At 47.4% G+C, this 18,496-nt stretch overlaps 1 protein-coding gene across 1 annotated transcript in view; it reads right to left on the bottom strand.

Moving 5' to 3' along the window:
* Positions 1 to 18,496, bottom strand: part of LHFPL4 (LHFPL tetraspan subfamily member 4) — a 29,853-nt gene continuing 11,357 nt past the window's right edge. The window contains exons 3-4 of the mRNA XM_081246279.1: positions 4,437 to 4,673; positions 1 to 1,049 (exon numbers count right to left, since the gene is read on the bottom strand). Of these exons, the coding sequence (XP_081102405.1) occupies positions 949 to 1,049; positions 4,437 to 4,673 (338 nt within the window). The 3' untranslated portion in view covers positions 1 to 948. The remainder of the gene's footprint in view (positions 1,050 to 4,436; positions 4,674 to 18,496) is intronic.

The following is an 18,496-nucleotide window of genomic DNA, read 5'->3' as shown; positions in this document are numbered from 1 at the left end:
GTATCAAAGAGGCAAGACAGTCTCTGCCCTTGGCAGAAGGGGGCGGGGGGACAGCACGAGAAGGGGCAGAGGGGCGACACGTCCCCTAATTCCCTACTCAGGGCGCCTCTCCCCAACCCTGACAACAGGGCCAAGAGGTCTGCTGTACAAAACAGGCCGGGGTCAAGGGTCCAGTCACTGGTGAGCCATCGAGCAGGGAGGAGGCCAGGCCAGCCCCAAAGCTACTTCCAGCCCCAGCTGCAGAGGCCAAGCGCCATCAAGACAGGAGTCCAAGCGCTGCCTCCAGAGCCTGCCTGTCTTGGCTCAGAGTCCACGTGGACAGGGCCCCAGTCAGCATCTGACCAGAAGGCCCTGTGCTTTCTTCCTCGGTGCAGCTCAGACTCCTTTGGGAGAGCTGGGACCAGGCTGCAGCAGGAGCAGAGAGGCCCCAGGGAGGCCGGTGGGGCCTGGAGCTCTGTGATGAGATGATGGAACCACCATCGGCCAAAAAAAAAAGATAGGAAAGAGTCCAGTTTGCTGCCCTGGAGCAGTGTCTTGGATAAGTTTCTGCAGGAGGCGGGAACCAGAGGCGGCGAGGATAGAGCCAGGCAGCAGCCCTCCAGACTGAGGGAGCCTGGTGGGGGAACCACGGCGTCTCCTTCCCCTGAAGACTCTGCAGGGCCCTGGCCAGGCTGGAGGGGAAGAGGAGGCCAGGGACTGGGGGCTGTCTCCCTTAGGTCAGTTGAGGGAGGTGCAGACCCAGACCCTCCCAGGCTCTGCAGGGCCTCTCCCCTCCCTCAGGCTGCATCCCAGCCCCAGCCTCTCTTCAAAGCCCGGAGCTCGCAGGCAGGTAGCAGGTGAGGTCAGTCCAAGATGGGGGTCTTCCCTCAGAGCGTGAATGGAGGGATGAGAGGGCAGGAGACAGGACAAGCTGAGGGCAGGTCAACTCCTGGGCTGTGATCCCGGCCTTCAGGGTCCCTGTGAGTGAGCGACGGGACAGGGGAGGACTCCCCATCCAGAGACATCACCCCCTGGCCGCAACACAGAGCTTACTGTAGAGCCCACAAAATCTAAGAGAGAGAGAGAGAATTGGAGAAAGTCAGAGGCCACCCAGCACTGGGGCTCCGTCAGCCACTCCTCAGGGCAAAGCTGGGCAGAGGGGTGAGCTGCCCAGGTTCTGAAATGCAGCCAACCCTGACTAGCTGGAAGGCCTTGAGCCAGCCATTCGACCTCTCTGAGCCCCAATTTCCTCATCTGTAAAATGAACATAATAGCCTACTTCTTCACAGAGTGATTCTGAGGGGTTAAAAAGATGTAAATAATGCCAGCCGAGGGCTTTGTACAGTGTTTGGCACATAGTAAATAGTGGAAATGACACCAAAGTATAGCTTACTTTTCTTCCAGAGGTCTTTGGCTCAGAACTGAATGCTGAGGCTCACTCACCTTGAGCTCCCAGTGAGGGAAGGAAATCCCCAGATGCTGAAGGAAGGCAAACTGGGGCTCCCTTATGTCACTTTTAACACTGAGCTGTTAGGGCGCTTTGGGGAGGAAGGAGAGGACGCTGAGCGGGCCAACCTCACACCAGTCACAACCCCAAACCTCTTCGGAAAGGCCACGTGGCTGTCTTAGTCTTGCACTTCTGGAAGCTGCCACCAGAGGGCAGGCTCCGACCTCACACCAAGACCATAGAAACCACCAGGTGCCAGTGTCTCCAGGGACAGGAGCCTCAGAGGAGGACAGCAGCCCAGGAGGGCCCTGAAAAGGGGACTGGCAGCAGGGAAGAGCCTGGCCTTTGGACTTGGACCTCAAATCCTGGCTCCACCACTTAGGTAAGCTTGGGCAAGTTACTGGACCTCTCCAGACCTCGGCTTTCTCATTTATAAAATGGTGGTCATAATGCCGGCCTGATGGGGAGCTGTGAGGAGTGACAGCTTTCACTGAGCATTCACCACTGCCCCGTTATAGGCACAATCTTTCTTCCTTGCAGGACAGCCCTGTTAGGTGGTTCCATTCTCACCACCCTCGTTTTTTGTTTTTTTTTCCCTTCATTTTTCTTTCAGTTTTATTGAGATATAATTGACATACAGTACTCCAGAAGTTGGAGATGTACAGCAGAATGACTTGACTTACATTTTGTGAAAGTATTAGCAAACAATTTTTTTCTAATTTAATAAACACTTTATATAGCAGTTGGTAACCTCCATTTAAAACATGTTAAATTTACCAAACATAACATTACCTGAAATGGGCTGTGAAACCCTCAATATTATTTGGTGCTCTGAAACTTTTTACATAAACCACAGTTGGGGGAGTGCTGATTCATGAGACAAATTCTGCTCTTTTCTTCTTTCTCTTACTCCACTGTCACCACCAACACATGTTAGACTGGAGGCTGAGCCCTCCCTGTCATGGGGAGGCAGAGGAGGAGGCCTCGTGGTGAACATGGACTGGGACAAGGGTCGGCAATAGATGCCTCTAAGATGTGAAACATCTGACTTGGATTAGGAGGCTTCTCAGGAGGATGAAATGAAAGGGTTGTTCTGAAGCTGGAGCGCCTCTCCCCATCCCTTGTCCCATCTTATGATGACAGTTCTGAGGGGTTGGTCTGGAATGTGCATAGATGGTGGGGACTGGGGGACAGTGCAGGCCTGGACTGGGCTCAGGTGGGGTGAGTCAGGTAGAGTCTGGGTGTCAGTGCTTAGCACTGGGTCAGGTGTCCTTCCGGTCATCCGGTGTGCCTGTTTGTATCCAAGTCCAGTTGTACTTGGAAGAGGATGGAGACTATGGACCACCCCATAGATCAGGTCTCTGAGTATCCTCGGGGGATAAAAAGGACCTGAGTCTTACTTTTTTTTTTTCACCACCCTCATTTTAGGTAGTGCAGGAAACTGAGGCTCAAAGAGGTGAATTCATTTCTTAGCTCAACCTGCTTCCAACACAGACAACCTGCCTTCACAGTCCAAGGGTATTCACACCACAATACTAGAGTAACTCCTGCCAAAGGAGATAATAACCCTCACTGTCATTATCCCCATTTTACAGATAAGAGGCTCCAAGAGATGAATGTAATTAAAGGAAAGTGATGAACATACACCCAGCACACGCTAAGAGCTCAAGGAAGGGTGAGACGACGAAATCCGATTTCCCATGGCAGAAAACGGGCACCCAGACAGACAGGGTGTCTCCCCTTTCTCTAGGGGCAGCATGGGCCCCTGGGTCAGAGGACTGACCTTCCTTTAGAGAGCAATCTGGAATTATCATTGCAACTGTGAGTGTGCAATTCCACTTCTGGAAAGACACCAAGAAAACAGAAGGCAAGGACAAAGATGGTCATTGTAGCATTGCCAGAAATAGTAAAAACCTGGGAACCTCCCTAACAGCCCCTACAAGGAGAACAGTTAAGAAACTATAATTCCTTCGTCTTATGTAATGCTAGGCATTGGATAAAAAGGACAAGATGGCTCTCCACAAAATGATAAAGATCTTTAAGACGTGCTCTAGAGTTGAGCGCAAAAAGCAATCTGAGGATTTGTTTTGGACAGATGCCTCTCCTATATTAGCACATAACACTACCATATATTTCGCAAAGGGACATACGTAGATACACAGGTAAGCATCTGATAACAGTGGTTATCCCTGAGACTCTGGCCTTAGGTGTCAGCTTTTTCTTTATTGTATATTAATGTTACCTGATACATATGAAAGTGTATGTGTACTATACTAGGTATAAAGCATACTGCACCAAACATCTGTGGGCTCACCATGCAAGTACTTAACTCGCCAATAGTCTGTACACAGCCACCTGTTCCCCCACCTCATGTCCTTGCTTCCCTGCTTCCATCCCAGCTACAGAGAACCACCATGATACCTTTTGTATTGATCATTTCTTTGCTTTTTTAAAAAACACGCAATATTACCATATATATATATATATATATATATATATATATATATAAACTCTATTTAGCATAGTGTTACTTAGTTTGTTAACTCAAAAAAATTATCTCACTGTCATCTTCTGGAATTATATTTTTTCCCCTCTCAATATTATGTTTCCAGGATGTATCCATTCATTCCATTACATGTAACACGTTCATTCATTTCCACAGTTGTAAACAATTCTGTGATGTGAATGTATCACCATGTATTTATCCATCCTCCTGTCAATGGCCACTTAGGTGGTTTTTAGTGTTTGCTATTTTGAAACTGCGGCCAAGAGCATTCATGTACATTTCTCCTGGGTTTATACTCATGGGACGGTTTGCTGGGTCAGGCGTGCAAATGCTCAGATTTGAGGGATAACCTCCAACTGTCTCCCCGGCAGTCGGCCTCTCTGTTAAGATTTCCACCTTGTGCTTCACTTGACTTTGAAGGTGCCCCGCCTGGCGGGGCCGGCCTCGCCCACCTCCGCACCCCGCGACCGCCAGCGGCCCACCCGGAAGTGCGCGCCTGCTCACCTTTGTTCTCCTGCTTGAGCTCCTCCTGCAGCAGGTCCGTTTGCCGGTTGCCCAGCACGAAGGCAAGGAAGGAGAGGATGAGGGCGTTGAGGATGCCGATGATGGCCAGGATGTACGCCCAGCGCACCGAACAGTCCCCCAGGGAGTACTTCCCGGTCTTGGCCCCACACATGTCCCGGATCGTCTCGGCGTCCCAGCCGTCGGGGAAGATCATGCAGCCCAGCACAAGGCACAGAGCTGAGGGGGCGCCAGGCCGAGCCCACCGCCAGGGTCAGGAAGGAAGAGAGAAGGGGAAGATTACTTCCCAGAGCCTGAGGACCACCAGGAGGCCCCCTGAGGCTGGGCCCCGCTCCCCCGCACCGCCCATCAACCCAAGAGCTTGTGAACCACCTCCTGTGGATCCAGAAACTCTAAACCCTGGGAGGGCCTCATGCCTTGGCGAGCAGAAACTTTCCAAAGCACAATGCCATCGCCTGCCCCCATCAAGTCAACTCCTCCTCCGGTAAGCCCTTCTGGAAATAGGAGAAAATAGCAAACCAGGGTCACCTCCTTCAGCTCCCTTTAGCATCTTGGCCATGCATGCCCTCTCCCATCCTCACCATTCTTTATTTTTTATTTTTGTCATTTACTCAACAACTTTTTATTGAGAGCCATTTTCCGGGCTCAGTAGGCCACCTCCAGCTGTGACCTTCCCCTCCTGGCAGTGAGTTTGTGACTATGTCCACTGGCTTTATGTTGCCCTTTTTAGTGCCTGACAGTCCACCAGCGACTGGGTTACTGTGTCTGAGACCTGAGGTCACCACAAGGCTCAGGTTGGGGCAGAGGGGCCCTTGACCCCCCGCCAGGCCCACAGGTGCTTAACCTGGGTTTTAGATGACAGTGATGACAAAGTGGGAGTGGCGGTCAGTTCTGCCCACTGTCTAGGAGGCGCATCTCGTTGCCAGGGTGGGGAGAGGGACACCCGGCTTTGCCATCTCTTTCCCTCATCTACCGTACGAGGAAGTGCTCCCCACGGCACAGACTCTTCCCTGCCTCGAGTTCTGCCTCCTCTGGCCTCACCCCAACCTTCTAACAGGACAGTCCTTCCGCACTCCCCTAGGGTGCACTCCTTATACGGACACAGGGCGCCCCTGAGAGCACTGTGATCCTACACACACACACACACACACACACACACACACACACACACACACACACACACACACACACACACACACACACACACACACACACACACACACACACACACACACACACACACACACACACACACACACACACACACACACACACACACACACACACACACACACACACACACACACACACACACACACACACACACACACACACACACACACACACACACACACACACACGTTGGAGCAGGCCTTCCTCCCCTCTCCAACGCGCTCGCCTTCTCCAAGACAATTCTTAGCTCGAGTGAGAGACACCTCTAAAAAATGGCTGGGGAAAAGAGCTTGTGGCAAAGGGAATGGCGAATGCAAAAAAGTCCTGAGGCAAGAATGAGCTTGGTGAGTTAAAGAATTCAACAAGTTTGAAGATGCCCTTTAGATACCCAAATGGAGAAGGAAACTCAGGGAGAAATCAGGGCTGGGGATATAAATGTGGGAGCTGTGGGCATGTAAATCCCTGGGACTGGACGTTATGGAAACTGAAGAGAAGGCCCAGGACGGAGCCCAGGGGCGCTCTAGCAATTATGGGGTGGGGAGAGGAGGAGCCTACGGAGAGGGCTTGACCCAGCCACCTTCCCGTATTTCCCTAACACTTTTCAGGACGCTCCAGGACCCTGGAGAGGGGAGGAGGGTCAAATGCCAGGGATGGAGGAGTGGGAGACGAGGCGCCTAAGTCCTTCACATCTGCAGGGTCCTTTGAGGAGGAGGGGGAGCTGCACTCCCACCTCCCCGTCCTCGGCCCTGAATCTCCAGCTTGAGGCAGGGGTGAGGAAAGAGCCTGGGAGGGGCAAAACCCACCCAGTCCCTCCTTCTCCTCTCCCCGGTACAGTGTTTCCTCTCCTGCCCAGAGCATCCCCGTCGCCATGGAAACCGCGGCAGTATCCTGCAGGTGGTCCTCCTCCCTCTGCAAGCTCAGCGTTCCAAGAGGTTTTCTCCAGGGGCTCTGCGCCTGCACGTTCGCTCTGTCTCGCTGCCTCATCACTCACGTGTCTCTCTAGTCGTGTGTCTCCATTCCTTTCTCTTCTCCACCCTTTTCATCTTTTTTTGCCTCTCTCTCCACACCCCTCCCCCTCTCTCTCCAGCTAGTCTATACGGTGCTTAATCCTCAGTCTTGACCCTCCCTCTTCCCTTTTCTCCTTAGATCTCAGCATCTGACATTCATTTAACACCCCTCCTCTTCTCCCTGCCTTTTCTTGCTTCTCTTCCTTCCCTTTATCTATCCCCTTGCCCTTTCCTCTCTCTGCCTCTCCCTTCATGTATTCCACAAATAAATTCTGAGTGTCTTCTATGTGTCAGGCATTATGCAGGGTGCTGGGGACACTGCCAGCCATGGTTTCTCGTCCTCAGGAGCGGAGGTGTGTGGAGACGAATCGAATCAAATCAACACACAAATAGAATATTTATACATGTCAGGGAGCGACTGGAAGGAGACCCAGGATGACAGGGCACTCAGAGAAGGCGTTGGGGGGGGACCTCTCTCTCCATCTCTCACTCACTCTCTCTGCCTCCTTTACTCTGCAGTGTTTTAGGTGGTGGCTATGGGGCCCCAGAGGCTGCTCTGGGAACGACAAACACCCAGAAGTAAAGCAAGTGGAGAAAAACCAATCAGACAGGTTTCCTGAGACCTGGGGCAGGAGAGGAAGAGACTTCTAGGGACAGCATAGACCAGGTAGGTGATCAAGAGGCTCAACGATCAGGAGGTGGAATAACTAGAGACAAGGCAGCCTTCAGCATCCTCATGTGCTGGATGAGGAAATCACGGCTGAGGTCTCTGGAGTCCAAGTTCAAGTCTCTTGGAAATAATGAGCTGGCTGAAGAGCCACCTGCTATAAGGCATAGACACAGGTGCAGGGTGCAGGGTGGGGTAAGTGGGGTGTATTGTGGGATGTACAGCATCACCCCTGGCCTCTACCCACCACCCACAGTCATAGTGGTTAAAAAAAAAAAGAGTCTTAAGACACTGTCAAATGTCCCCTTGGGGGGCAAAGATGTCCCTGGTTGAGAACCGCTGGTCTAGGGGAAGGGGCCCTCGGATGGGGCACCGATATCCAATCACCCTAGAGTCAGCTGACTTCCCAAGCAGCCAGGTGGTGTTGGATAAATTTAAGATTAATAATATTACTGTTATTAATAATATGATAACGATAACAAATAGTATTGAGTGCTTAACTATGTGCCAGGGTGTGAAGCTCCTAACATGCATGATCTCATTTAATCCTATAACGAATCTGAGGCTCAGAGGAACTAAGTAGCATCGTATCCATGTCACACAGCTAGGAAGTGGCGGGCTCCGTATTCAAACCCAGACAGGTCTTTATTTAATGTTTCTCTCTGAATAGGCTCACTTTTTCTTTGGCCGTGCCACGCGGCTTGTGGGATCTTAGTCCCCCAACCAACCAGGGACTAAACCCAGGCCCTCAGCAGTAAAAGCTCGGAGTTCCAACCACTGGACCGCCAGGGAATTCCATAGACCCACTTTTTAACTGAGAGGCATTTACTTTAAAAGTAAGCTTTATATCACTATGAAAGAAAAGGAAACCAGGATCACTTACCATAGATAGAAGGCAACTATAAACATAAGTATAGTAAAAACAAAACATTGTTCTTAGGTTCTAGCTGGATACTTTTACCTGCCAAATGATCTGAGACACCTCAGAGTGCCTTAAAAAGGAAGGAAATTCTGATACATGCTACAACGTGGAGGAATCTTGAGGACATTATGCTAAATTATATGAGCCAGTCACAAAAGGTCAGATACTGTATGATTCCACTTACAGGAGGAACCAAGGGCAGTCAGATTCCTAGAGGCGGAAAGTAGAATACTGGTTGTCAGGGACTGGGGGCGGGGCACGGGGAGTTAGTGTTTAATGGGGACAGAGTTCTGCATGTGAAAAGAGTTGTGAGGACAGATGGTGAGGGTGGCTGCACAACGTGTGAATGTTCTTAATGGCACAGAACTGGACATCTAAGAATGGGTAAAATGGTAAATTTTATGTTATGTGTATTTTACCAAAAAAAAAAAAAAAAGAGAGAAAGAGGAAGGAAGGGAGCGAGGAAGGAAAGGGAACACAGAAAATGACGCGACGTATTCTCCTCGTGGATGTGTATGTAAATGCACACAAAAACATCAGGAAAGATAGAAATTACGTTTATAACAATGGTGGCCTCTGGGCAGGGAGCGGGTGGGGACTTTAGCCTGTTTATAATGCTTCAGCTTTTCACGGAGTGAACGTATTCATGTATTACTCATAAAATTTAAAAAACATGATTTAAAATATTGGTTTTTCAAAGAATCCACATACATACATATGTAAGCTTGCATGTCTATAAACATTTCTGGAAGAATACAGAAGCAACTTAATGATGGGAACCTCTGAAACACTGCCTGGGGTGGAGGAGGAAAGGAGGGAGACGCTTTTTATTCTCTGCCCTCCTGCACTGTTGGAAAGTGTTTAACGTTTGCATATATTATTTTTATGATAAAAATGATAATATTATGTCCAGTCCTTTGCCACCTATGTCTGGCCATGAAATCTTCTTACACTTTTAAAATATAATTAAGCAACTAAAGGAAAGTTAAAAGGAAAAACAATACTTGAGTTTGGGTAATGAACCCAGGAGGAGACTAAAAAAGTGATGAAGTTAAGAGAAAATATACAATATACGTGGGTGTTTGTTTCCTTTAAAGCTTGTGATGTAAATGTGCCTTTATGTAAAGCTTTTTAATTATGCATTTTATGCTTAGCTATTTTAATAGAGTTTTATTATGACACCATTACACTATCCTCAAGGGACATACACTGAGCCGATCACTCCTAAAGGGAGGGCTTTGTTTATGCTCAGCTGTCCCCTCCATGCCTAATGCACCCCAGCTGCTACCCATTACTAGGGGGTCAGATTGGATGTCCCCCAGGGCTTTCTGTCCCTGAGCAGACTCCAAAGAGGCTTGATATGGACTGAACTGTGTCCCCATAAAAGTCATATTTTGAAGCCGTAAACCAATGTAAGAGTATTTGTGGAAGGGGCCTTGGAGAGGTAATTAGCGTTAGATGAGGTCATGAGAGTGGGGACCCATGATGGGATTAGTGCCCTTACAAGAAGAGATACCAGAGAGTTTGCTCTCTCCCTGCACCTACCACCTGAGGACACAGCAAGAAGGTGGCCATCTGCAAGCCAAGAAGAGGACTCTCACCAGAACCAGACCATGCTGGTGTGGAATTCTAGGTCTTGGAATTCTAGTTTCCTGAACTATGAGAAAATAAATGTAAGCCACCCAGTCTATGGTATTTTGTTATGGCAGCTATATGCAACAACTTGGATGCCTCTTAGAGTCATAACATTGGGGAAAACTGTGATTCCATTTATATAACATTCACACTGATAACCCTGGTTACTTCTAAGGAGGGGACTGAGGAGCCAAGGACAGGACAGGACGGAGACCTTGCACTGCTAACCTGCTACACCTTTTGAATTCAGGACCACGTGAATAACTTACCTACTGAAATCTTAAGGGAGGTGGGAGTTGACCACTAATAAGTGACTATTGCCAGAGATTTTTTCACTCACTTGGAATGAAATAATTGAAGCAACAAAGAATTGCAATGCACAAGCCAAATGGAACTCACAGAAATAATGAATTAATCACAAAAAAACCATAAAACTGAAAATCTCTAGACCCCTGTTGACTGAGCTTGCCAATTTCTAGGAATTTATTCTAAGAAAATGCTCAAGGATCTGCTCTAAGATTTAGCTATGAGGATGTCTATCACATCTTTATTTGCAAGAAAGAGAAGAAGGAAGAGAGGAGGAGAAGAAGGGAGGAGGAGAGGGAGAAATAAAGGAAGGGAGGAAAGAAAGAAGCAACTAATTATCCAACAACACAGGAATATTCTTTCATACCATGGACTACTACTCCCCTATTAAACTATACCGAGGAAGATTTAATGATACAGAAAATACTTATGATATGTTAGGTTTCAAAAGGATGTGAAAAATAATGTGCAATATAATTTCATTTTGGGAAGAAATACTTACATAGTTATAGCAAATAGTTATATAAAATTTACCACATCAGGAACTATGCTAAGTATTTTACACACATTACTTCATTTAATCCCCACAGCACTCTGTGGAGTAGGTACTATTATTATCTTCTTTTTACAGTTGAGGACACAGAGGCACAGAGAGGTCATCCAAGTTATCCAAGGTCACACAGCTGGTAAGTTACAGAACCAGGATTTGAACCCAGACAGTCTGGCTCCAGAGCCTGCTCATAACCAGTACTCTATACTGTTATGACTGCAGACCAACAGTTAAGTTGACTGTTTCTGGGAGAGTGAGATTATGTGTGTAATCTTGGTCATCTATATTCTCCAATTTTTGTACAAAGAACACAATAATTTTACAAAGCTGTAAAAGTCCTAGAAAAGGTGAGATATACAGAGAAGCAGTATAGCACAGAATGCACGGATGGCTGCTCATATCCTGTATCTTCTATGAGTCCCTTCCTCACATTTAGGAAGGTTTTTCTAGAAAGAGCCAGGCTGATTTGGGGGCTGAGAGAAGCCCGGAGAAGGACCTGTGTCGGCACCACGACCACAGCTTTCCAAGGGAGCGCCTCCCCAGGCCTGGTGCACTGGGGAGCTGTAGGGAGACACCCCACACACACACACACCCTAAGAAGGAGGTTGTCCTCACGTCCCTCGCACCAGCTCTGTCCTGCCCCCCAGGGCAGAGGCTTATGGTACACGGGAGACCAGACCTCTCCTAACAGTCAACCCTGCCCACTGGATTTGAAGATCCAGGCCCAATCTTAGTGCCTCCATCAGCTGGGGAGCTCGGAGGGGACGGGACTCTCGTGCCTGGGCTCCCTACATCCCATCCAGCACCCAGATTACGGGGACACCCTGACTCCTCCATTTCCCTCACCCCCAATCCAGTCCACTTGCAAGGCCGACTGTCTTGACCTCCAAAAAATATCTCGGACTGACCTCTTTTCTCCATCTCCACTGCCACCATCTGTCCAAGCTGCCATGATCTCCCTCCTGGAAGACCGCAGTGGCCTCCTAACTAGTTTCTCTGCTCTCATCCTTGCCCCATCATCTGTTCTCCACTCAGCATCCAGAGTGAGCTGTCAAAATCAGATGGTGCCATTCCCCTGCTCAACACCCTTCAAAAGCTTCCCACTACGCTCAGGATAAACCCTGATGCCTGGTCCTGGCTTGTGTGACCCACAGGCTCGCCCCACTTTCCCCCACGCCATCCGGTGTCTCGATCCGTACACTCCAGCCACCCTGGGCCTGCCTTCTAACCCTAACCCTAACAACATTTCTAGTTCAGCCCCCCTGGAGGGCTTGGCACTGACTGTTCCCTCTCCCTGGGACACTTCCTCCAAGCCATTCAGTCCCCGGCTCGTGGTTCCTGATCTTGAGGAAACTACTGTTTAGTAGGGGGACTGTTAGGAACACAAATAATGGTATCTGTTGTCACAGATGCTGCTATGGAGAGATGGGACACCCATCACTTTGTGTGGTAATTATTTGGAAACAGTATTTACTCCACCACCCCTGGGCCCAGCCTGCATGGAGCCCACACACAGCCTCTTGACAACCTTTGAATCCGCTGCATCCCCCACTACCCCCGACTCGGCTCTGCCACACTCATCTCCAGGGCTCGGTCAGAAACCTCCCGCCGCTCTCCCCGCATCCTGCCCCACTCCTCCAGTCTGGCCCAGGCCGATCCAGGTGGCTCCATCCCTTCCCCGTCCCTCTGGCTCCTCCAGGCAGCCGTCCTTTCTCAAGGCTGTTCTTCTCAGTTTCTCTGTTGCTAATCTGAGCAGCTGCTCTGGCGCCTCTCTCCAAGCCGCCTTTTCTGGCTCCTCCTCGACCTGCATCTTAAAGGTTGGTGTTTCGAGGCTGTCTCCTCTTTTCCCCCTACATGCTCTCCCCGGGCAATTTCACCCACACTCAGACTGACATCTAACATCTCCAGCTGAGACCTCTTTCCTCGGTTCGAGGCCAGAATAGCCAACAGCTGGTCAGAGCCCTCCTCCTGTGGGTCTCATAGGGACCACAAATTCAGCATTTCCCAGACTGAGCGGATCTCCCTGCTGTGTCTTTTAGGAATGTCATTCCAAGACCAAATCGTTCAACGAGAGGACCTTGGGTCATGTGCAAGGCCTGCCTGTCCTCACCCGGCCCCACACACACACACCTACTGGGCTCCTAAATAGGTCTCCAGTTTTCTCCTCCTCCCGTCCCCCCGCCTCAGCCCCTCTCACCTGGACCACTGCCACTGCTTTCCCCCCAGGCTCCTGGTCTCCCATCAGGCCTCCATCAGTCCCTTCCCTGCAGCAACTGCCCAAGGCATCTTTCTTTTTTTTTTTTTAATTTATTTATTTTTGGCTGTGTTGGGTCTTCATTGCTGCTTGCAAGCTTTCTCTAGTTGCCGTGAGCGGGAGCTACTCTTCGTTGTGGTGCGCGGGCTTCTCATTGTGGTGGCTTCTCTTGTTGCAGAGTACGGGCTCTAGGCGTGCGGGCTTCAGTAGTTGTGGTGCGTGGGTTCAGTAGTTGCAGCTCGCAGGCTCTAGAGCGCAGGCTCAGTAGTTGTGGCGCACGGGCTTAGTTGCTCCGTGGCATGTGGGATCTTCCTGGACCAGGGCTCGAACCCGTGTCCCCCGCATTGGCAGGCGGATTCTTAACCACTGTGCCACCAGGGAATTCCCCAAGTCATCTCTCTAAACCCACATCTGGCCCTGGTCATTCCCGTGCCTACAAGTAATTGCCTATAACCTAAGAATAAGACCCCAAACTTCAAGGCCCAACTTTCAGAGCTCCCCTGCTTTTCCAGGTGTATTTCCCAGTTCTCCCCACTTTTCAACCTTTCCTCCCTGGTTGTAGCACAGACCATGGAATGTTGGAACCAAAGGGTTATGACGAAAGTCACACGACAGCTAATAACAATTGCTATTTGGCAAATTGGGTTTCCTTTCTGCCAGGGTGTGTACACACATTCTCAATCAATCCTTTAACAGCCCCAAGAACTAGTTACTATTATAGTCCCCATTTTCTAGAGGAGGAAACTTAGAGTCAGAAATTGTATAACCTTCCAAAGGACACTTAGTTGGTAATGCCACACTCAGGATTCAAATTCAGGTTGGCTGACTGCTGAATATGCTGCCTCCAAAGGAGCGGGTGGTGGAGCTAGGACTTAAATCAGAGCTTATCATTCAGGGACTTCCCTGGCGGTCCAGGGGTTAAGACTCCACGCTCCCGATGCAGGGAGCACAGGTTCGATCCCCAGTCAGGGAACTAAGATCCCATATGCCGCACTGCACGGCCAAAAAAAAAAGAAAAGAGCTCATCGTTCATTCACTCAATAGACACTTATTAAGCACCTACTATGTTCCAACCCAGATTCCTGATCCAGGGCTCTCCTTATGCCATTAAACGGCTCTGGGATAAAAGGTTGATAATGATGAATAACATGAAATGGAATGAAAAGAATAAGAGGCTGTCAAAATAAGAACAGTTCAGCCCTCATCCTCTTGACACCTCCAGCCCATCCTCCCTACCAACAACCAGATCTATGATCTCCCCCCTGCTCAAAACACTCCAAGGCCGTTCTAGGAGCCATACTACACTCAGGAGCCATATAGGAGGGAACTGATGATTTGCTTATGTTGAGAAAAAACAACTTTCACCATGGGGAAAACATCCATAGACAAACTCAAAAGATAAACTGGGAGACAGTATTTGTAACATATCACAAAGAGCTAACTTTTTTTTTTTTTTTTTTTTGCGGTACGCGGGCCTCTCACTGTTGTGGCCTCTCCCGTTGCGGAGCACAGGCTCCGGACGCGCAGGTTCAGCAGCCATGGCTCACGGGCCCAGCCGCTCTGCGGTATGCGGGATCTTCCCGGACCGGGGCACGAACTCGCGTCCCCTGCATTGGCAGGCGGACTCTCAACCACTGCGCCACCAGGGAAGCCCTAATTTATAAAGAGTTCTTACAAATCAAAGAGGGAAAATACCATTCGCTTTTGGTAGAAAAATATTTCTGAACTGACAGTTCACAGAAAATATCCAGGTGCACCTTGGAGACACTGCAGGTGCAGTTCCAGACCAAAGCAAGTATCACAGTAAAGCGAGTCACGCAGATTCTTTTTGGTTTCCCAGGGCATATAAAAGTTATGTTTACACTATACTGTAGCCTGTTAAGTGTGCAATATAGCATTATGTCTAAAAAAATATACTTCATAATACTTTAAAATACTTTATAGCTAAAAAAATGCCAAAACAATTACAAAGATCACTGATCACAGATCACCCATAACAAACATAACAATGAAACAGTATGAAATATTGTGAGAATTACCAAAATGTCACACAGAGACACAAAGTGTAGCAAATGCTATTTGGAAGAATGGCACCGATAGACTTGCTCAACACAGGGTTGCCTCAAACCTTCAATTTGTTTAAAAAAAGAAAAAAAAAGGCAATATCTGTGAGGTTATTCACTAAAGTGAACTGCAATAAAATGAGGTCGGCCTGTATATATAAAAGATGCTCAACTTCGGTCATAAAAGAAAGACAAATGACTACCATAAGAGAGTACTTTTTCCCATCAGTTTGGCAAAAATAAAATATTTGATAACACAGTTGGGAAGAATGCGGGGAAACAGGTACCCTCATACATTGTTGCTGGAAGTGTAACTTTGCGTAACTTCCACGGAGGGGACTATGACTGGATCTGTCAAAATTGTAAACGTAAAGACCATTTAATCCAGCAATTCCACTCTAGGTCTTTATTTTATCCTTATACTTACATATGTATCAAATTATATACAACGTCATCCACTGAAATACTGTGATAGCAAGATATTGTAAATAACTTAAATATTGATTGCATAAAAGATGACACATCCACACAAAAGTATATTATGCAGCTCTTAAGAAAAAAGCAGCTCTCTGTACACTGATCTGGAACAATCTCCAAGATGTGTTGTTGAATTTAAAAAGCAAGACAAACCAAGTGTTTAGTATGCTACCATTTGTGATGGTTTATAAATATGTCCACAACTTTTTAAATATACTTCCTTTCAAGAGGAGGAGCTGAATTCTCCTCCCCTTGAATGTGGGCTGGATTTAGTAACTCACTTCTAACAATAGAGTGTGGCAGAAGTGGTCTGTGATATCTGAGATTAGAACATAAAAGGCATTTGCTACGACAAAGGAGGCAAGAATGTACAATGGAGAAAAGACAGTCTCTTCAGCAAGCAGTGCTTGGAAAGCTGGACCACTGCATGTAAGTTAGTGACATTAGAACACTCCCTCACAGCATACACAAAAATAAACTCAAAATGGCTTAAAGACCTATATATAAGACATGACACCATGAAAATCTTAGAAGAGAACATAGGCAAAAGGTTCTCTGACATAAATAATAGCAATATTTTCTTAGATCAGTCTCCCAAGGCAAAAGAAACCATCAACAGGGCTTCCCTGGTGGCGCAGTGGTTGAGAGTCTGCCTGCCGATGCAGGGGACGCGGGTTCGTGCCCCAGTCCGGGAGGATCCCACATGCCACGGAGCGGCTAGGCCCGTGAGCCATGGCCGCTGATCCTGTGTGTCCGGAGCCTGTGCTCCGCAACAGGAGAGGCCACAACAGTGAGAGACCCGCATACGCCAAAAAAAAAAAAGAAACCATTAGCAGAATGAAAAGACAACCTACAGAATGGGAGAAAATATTTGCAAACCATGTAACTGACAAGGGGTTAATATCCAAAATATATACACAGCTCATACAACTCAATAGCAAAGGAACCAAATAATCCAATTTTAAAATGGGTGTAACACCTAAATAGACATTTCTCTGAAAAAAGACATACAGATGACCAATAGGCACGTGAAAAGACGCTCAACATCACTAATTATTAGAGAAATGCAAATCAAAACTACAATGAGGGCCTCCCTGGTGGCGCAGTGGTTGAGAGTCCGCCTGCCGATGCGGGGGATTCGGGTTCGTGCCCCGGTCCGGGAGGATCCCGTATGCCGCGGAGCGGCTGGGCCCGTGGGCCATGGCCGCTGAGCCTGCGCGTCCGGAGCCTGTGCTCCGCAATGGGAGAGGCCACAACAGTGGGAGGCCCGCATACCGCAAAAAAAAAAAAAAAAAAAAAAAAAACTACAATGAGGTACCACCTCACACTGGTCAGAACAGCCATCATTAAAAAGTCCACAAATAACAAATGCTGGAGAGGGTGTGGAGAAAAGGGAACCCTCCTAACACTGTTGGTGGGAATGTAAATTGTTGTGGCCACTACGGAGAACAGTACAGAGGTTCCTTAAAAAAGAAAAAATAGAGGGCTTCCCTGGTGGCGCAATGGTTGAGAGTCCGCCTGCCGATACAGGGGACACAGGTTTGTGCCCCAATCCAGGAAGATCCCACATGCCACGGAGTGGCTGGGCCCGTGAGCCATGGCCGCTGAGCTTGCAAGTCCGGAGCCTGTGCTCCGCAACGGGAGAGGCCACAACAGTGAGAGGCCCGCGTACCACAAAAAAAAAGAAAAAATAGAGCCACTGTATGATCCAGCAATTCCACTCCCGGGCATGTATCCAGAAAAGATGAAAAAGATGTGGTATATATATACAATGGAAAACTACTCAACCATAAAAAAGAATGAAATATTGCCATTTGCAGCAACATGGATGGACCTAGAGAATATCATACAAAGTGAAGGAAGTCAGACAAAGAAAGACAAATATTATATGATATCACTTACATGTGGAATCTAAAAATAATACAAATGAATCTATATACAAAACAGAAACAGACTCACAACTAGAAAACCAATTTATGGTTACCAAAGGGGAAAGGGAGGGGGAGAGAGTGATAAATTAGGAGTATGGGATTAACAGATACAAACTACTACAATACATAAAATAGATAAGCAACAAGGATTTACTGTATAACACAGGAAACTATATTCAATATCTTGTAATAACCTATAATTGAAAACAATCTGAGAAATATATATATATATAACTCAATCATTTTGTTGTACATGTGAAACTAACACAATATTGTAAATCAACTATGCTTCAATTAAAAAAAAAAAAAAGGCAGTGGGATGGCCAAAACAGTCATGAAAAAGAACAAAGTTGGAGGACTCACTACAAAGCAACAGTAATCAAGACAGACTGTTACTGGCATAAGGATAGACATACAGATCAATGGAACAGAAGTGAGAGTTCAGAAATTAACCCATGGCCAATTGATTTTTGGCAAGGGTGCCAAGACCATTCAGTTGAGAAAGAACACTGTTCTCAATAAACGGTGCGGGGACAACTGGAGAGCCACATTCAAAAGAATGAAGTTGAACCCTTACTTTACACCATATACAAAAATTAACTCAAATGGATGAGAGCCCTAAGTGTAAAAACTAAAACTATAAAATGCTTAGAAGAAAACAGAGGTAAATTTTGTAATCTTGAGTTTGGCAATGGATTCTTAGAAATGACATCAAAAGCACAAGCAACAACAACAACAACAAAAAGAAGAAAACAAAGGTAAATTTTGTAATCTTGAGTTTGGCAATGGATTCTTAGAAATGACAAAAGCATAAGCAACAACAACAACAAGATAAACTGGACTTTGTATAAATTTAAAACTTTTGTGCTTCAAAGAACACCATCAAGAAAGTGAAAAGACAGCCATAGAATGGAAGAAAATATTTGCAAATCATATATCTGATAAGGGACTTATAACAAGAGTATAAAGAACTCTTACAACTCAATAGTAAAAAGAAAAATAATCCAATTTTTAAATGGGCAAAGGGGAAGGGAATGAGGGGAGGAAAGAAATAGGT

Source organism: Mesoplodon bidens (assembly GCF_964165515.1).
Source record: "Mesoplodon bidens genome assembly, chromosome: 10".
In the NCBI taxonomy this organism is placed as follows: Eukaryota; Metazoa; Chordata; class Mammalia; order Artiodactyla; family Ziphiidae; genus Mesoplodon; species Mesoplodon bidens.
The sequence above is the reverse complement of the archived record's forward strand: the minus strand, read 5'-3'. Positions and strand labels throughout refer to the sequence as shown.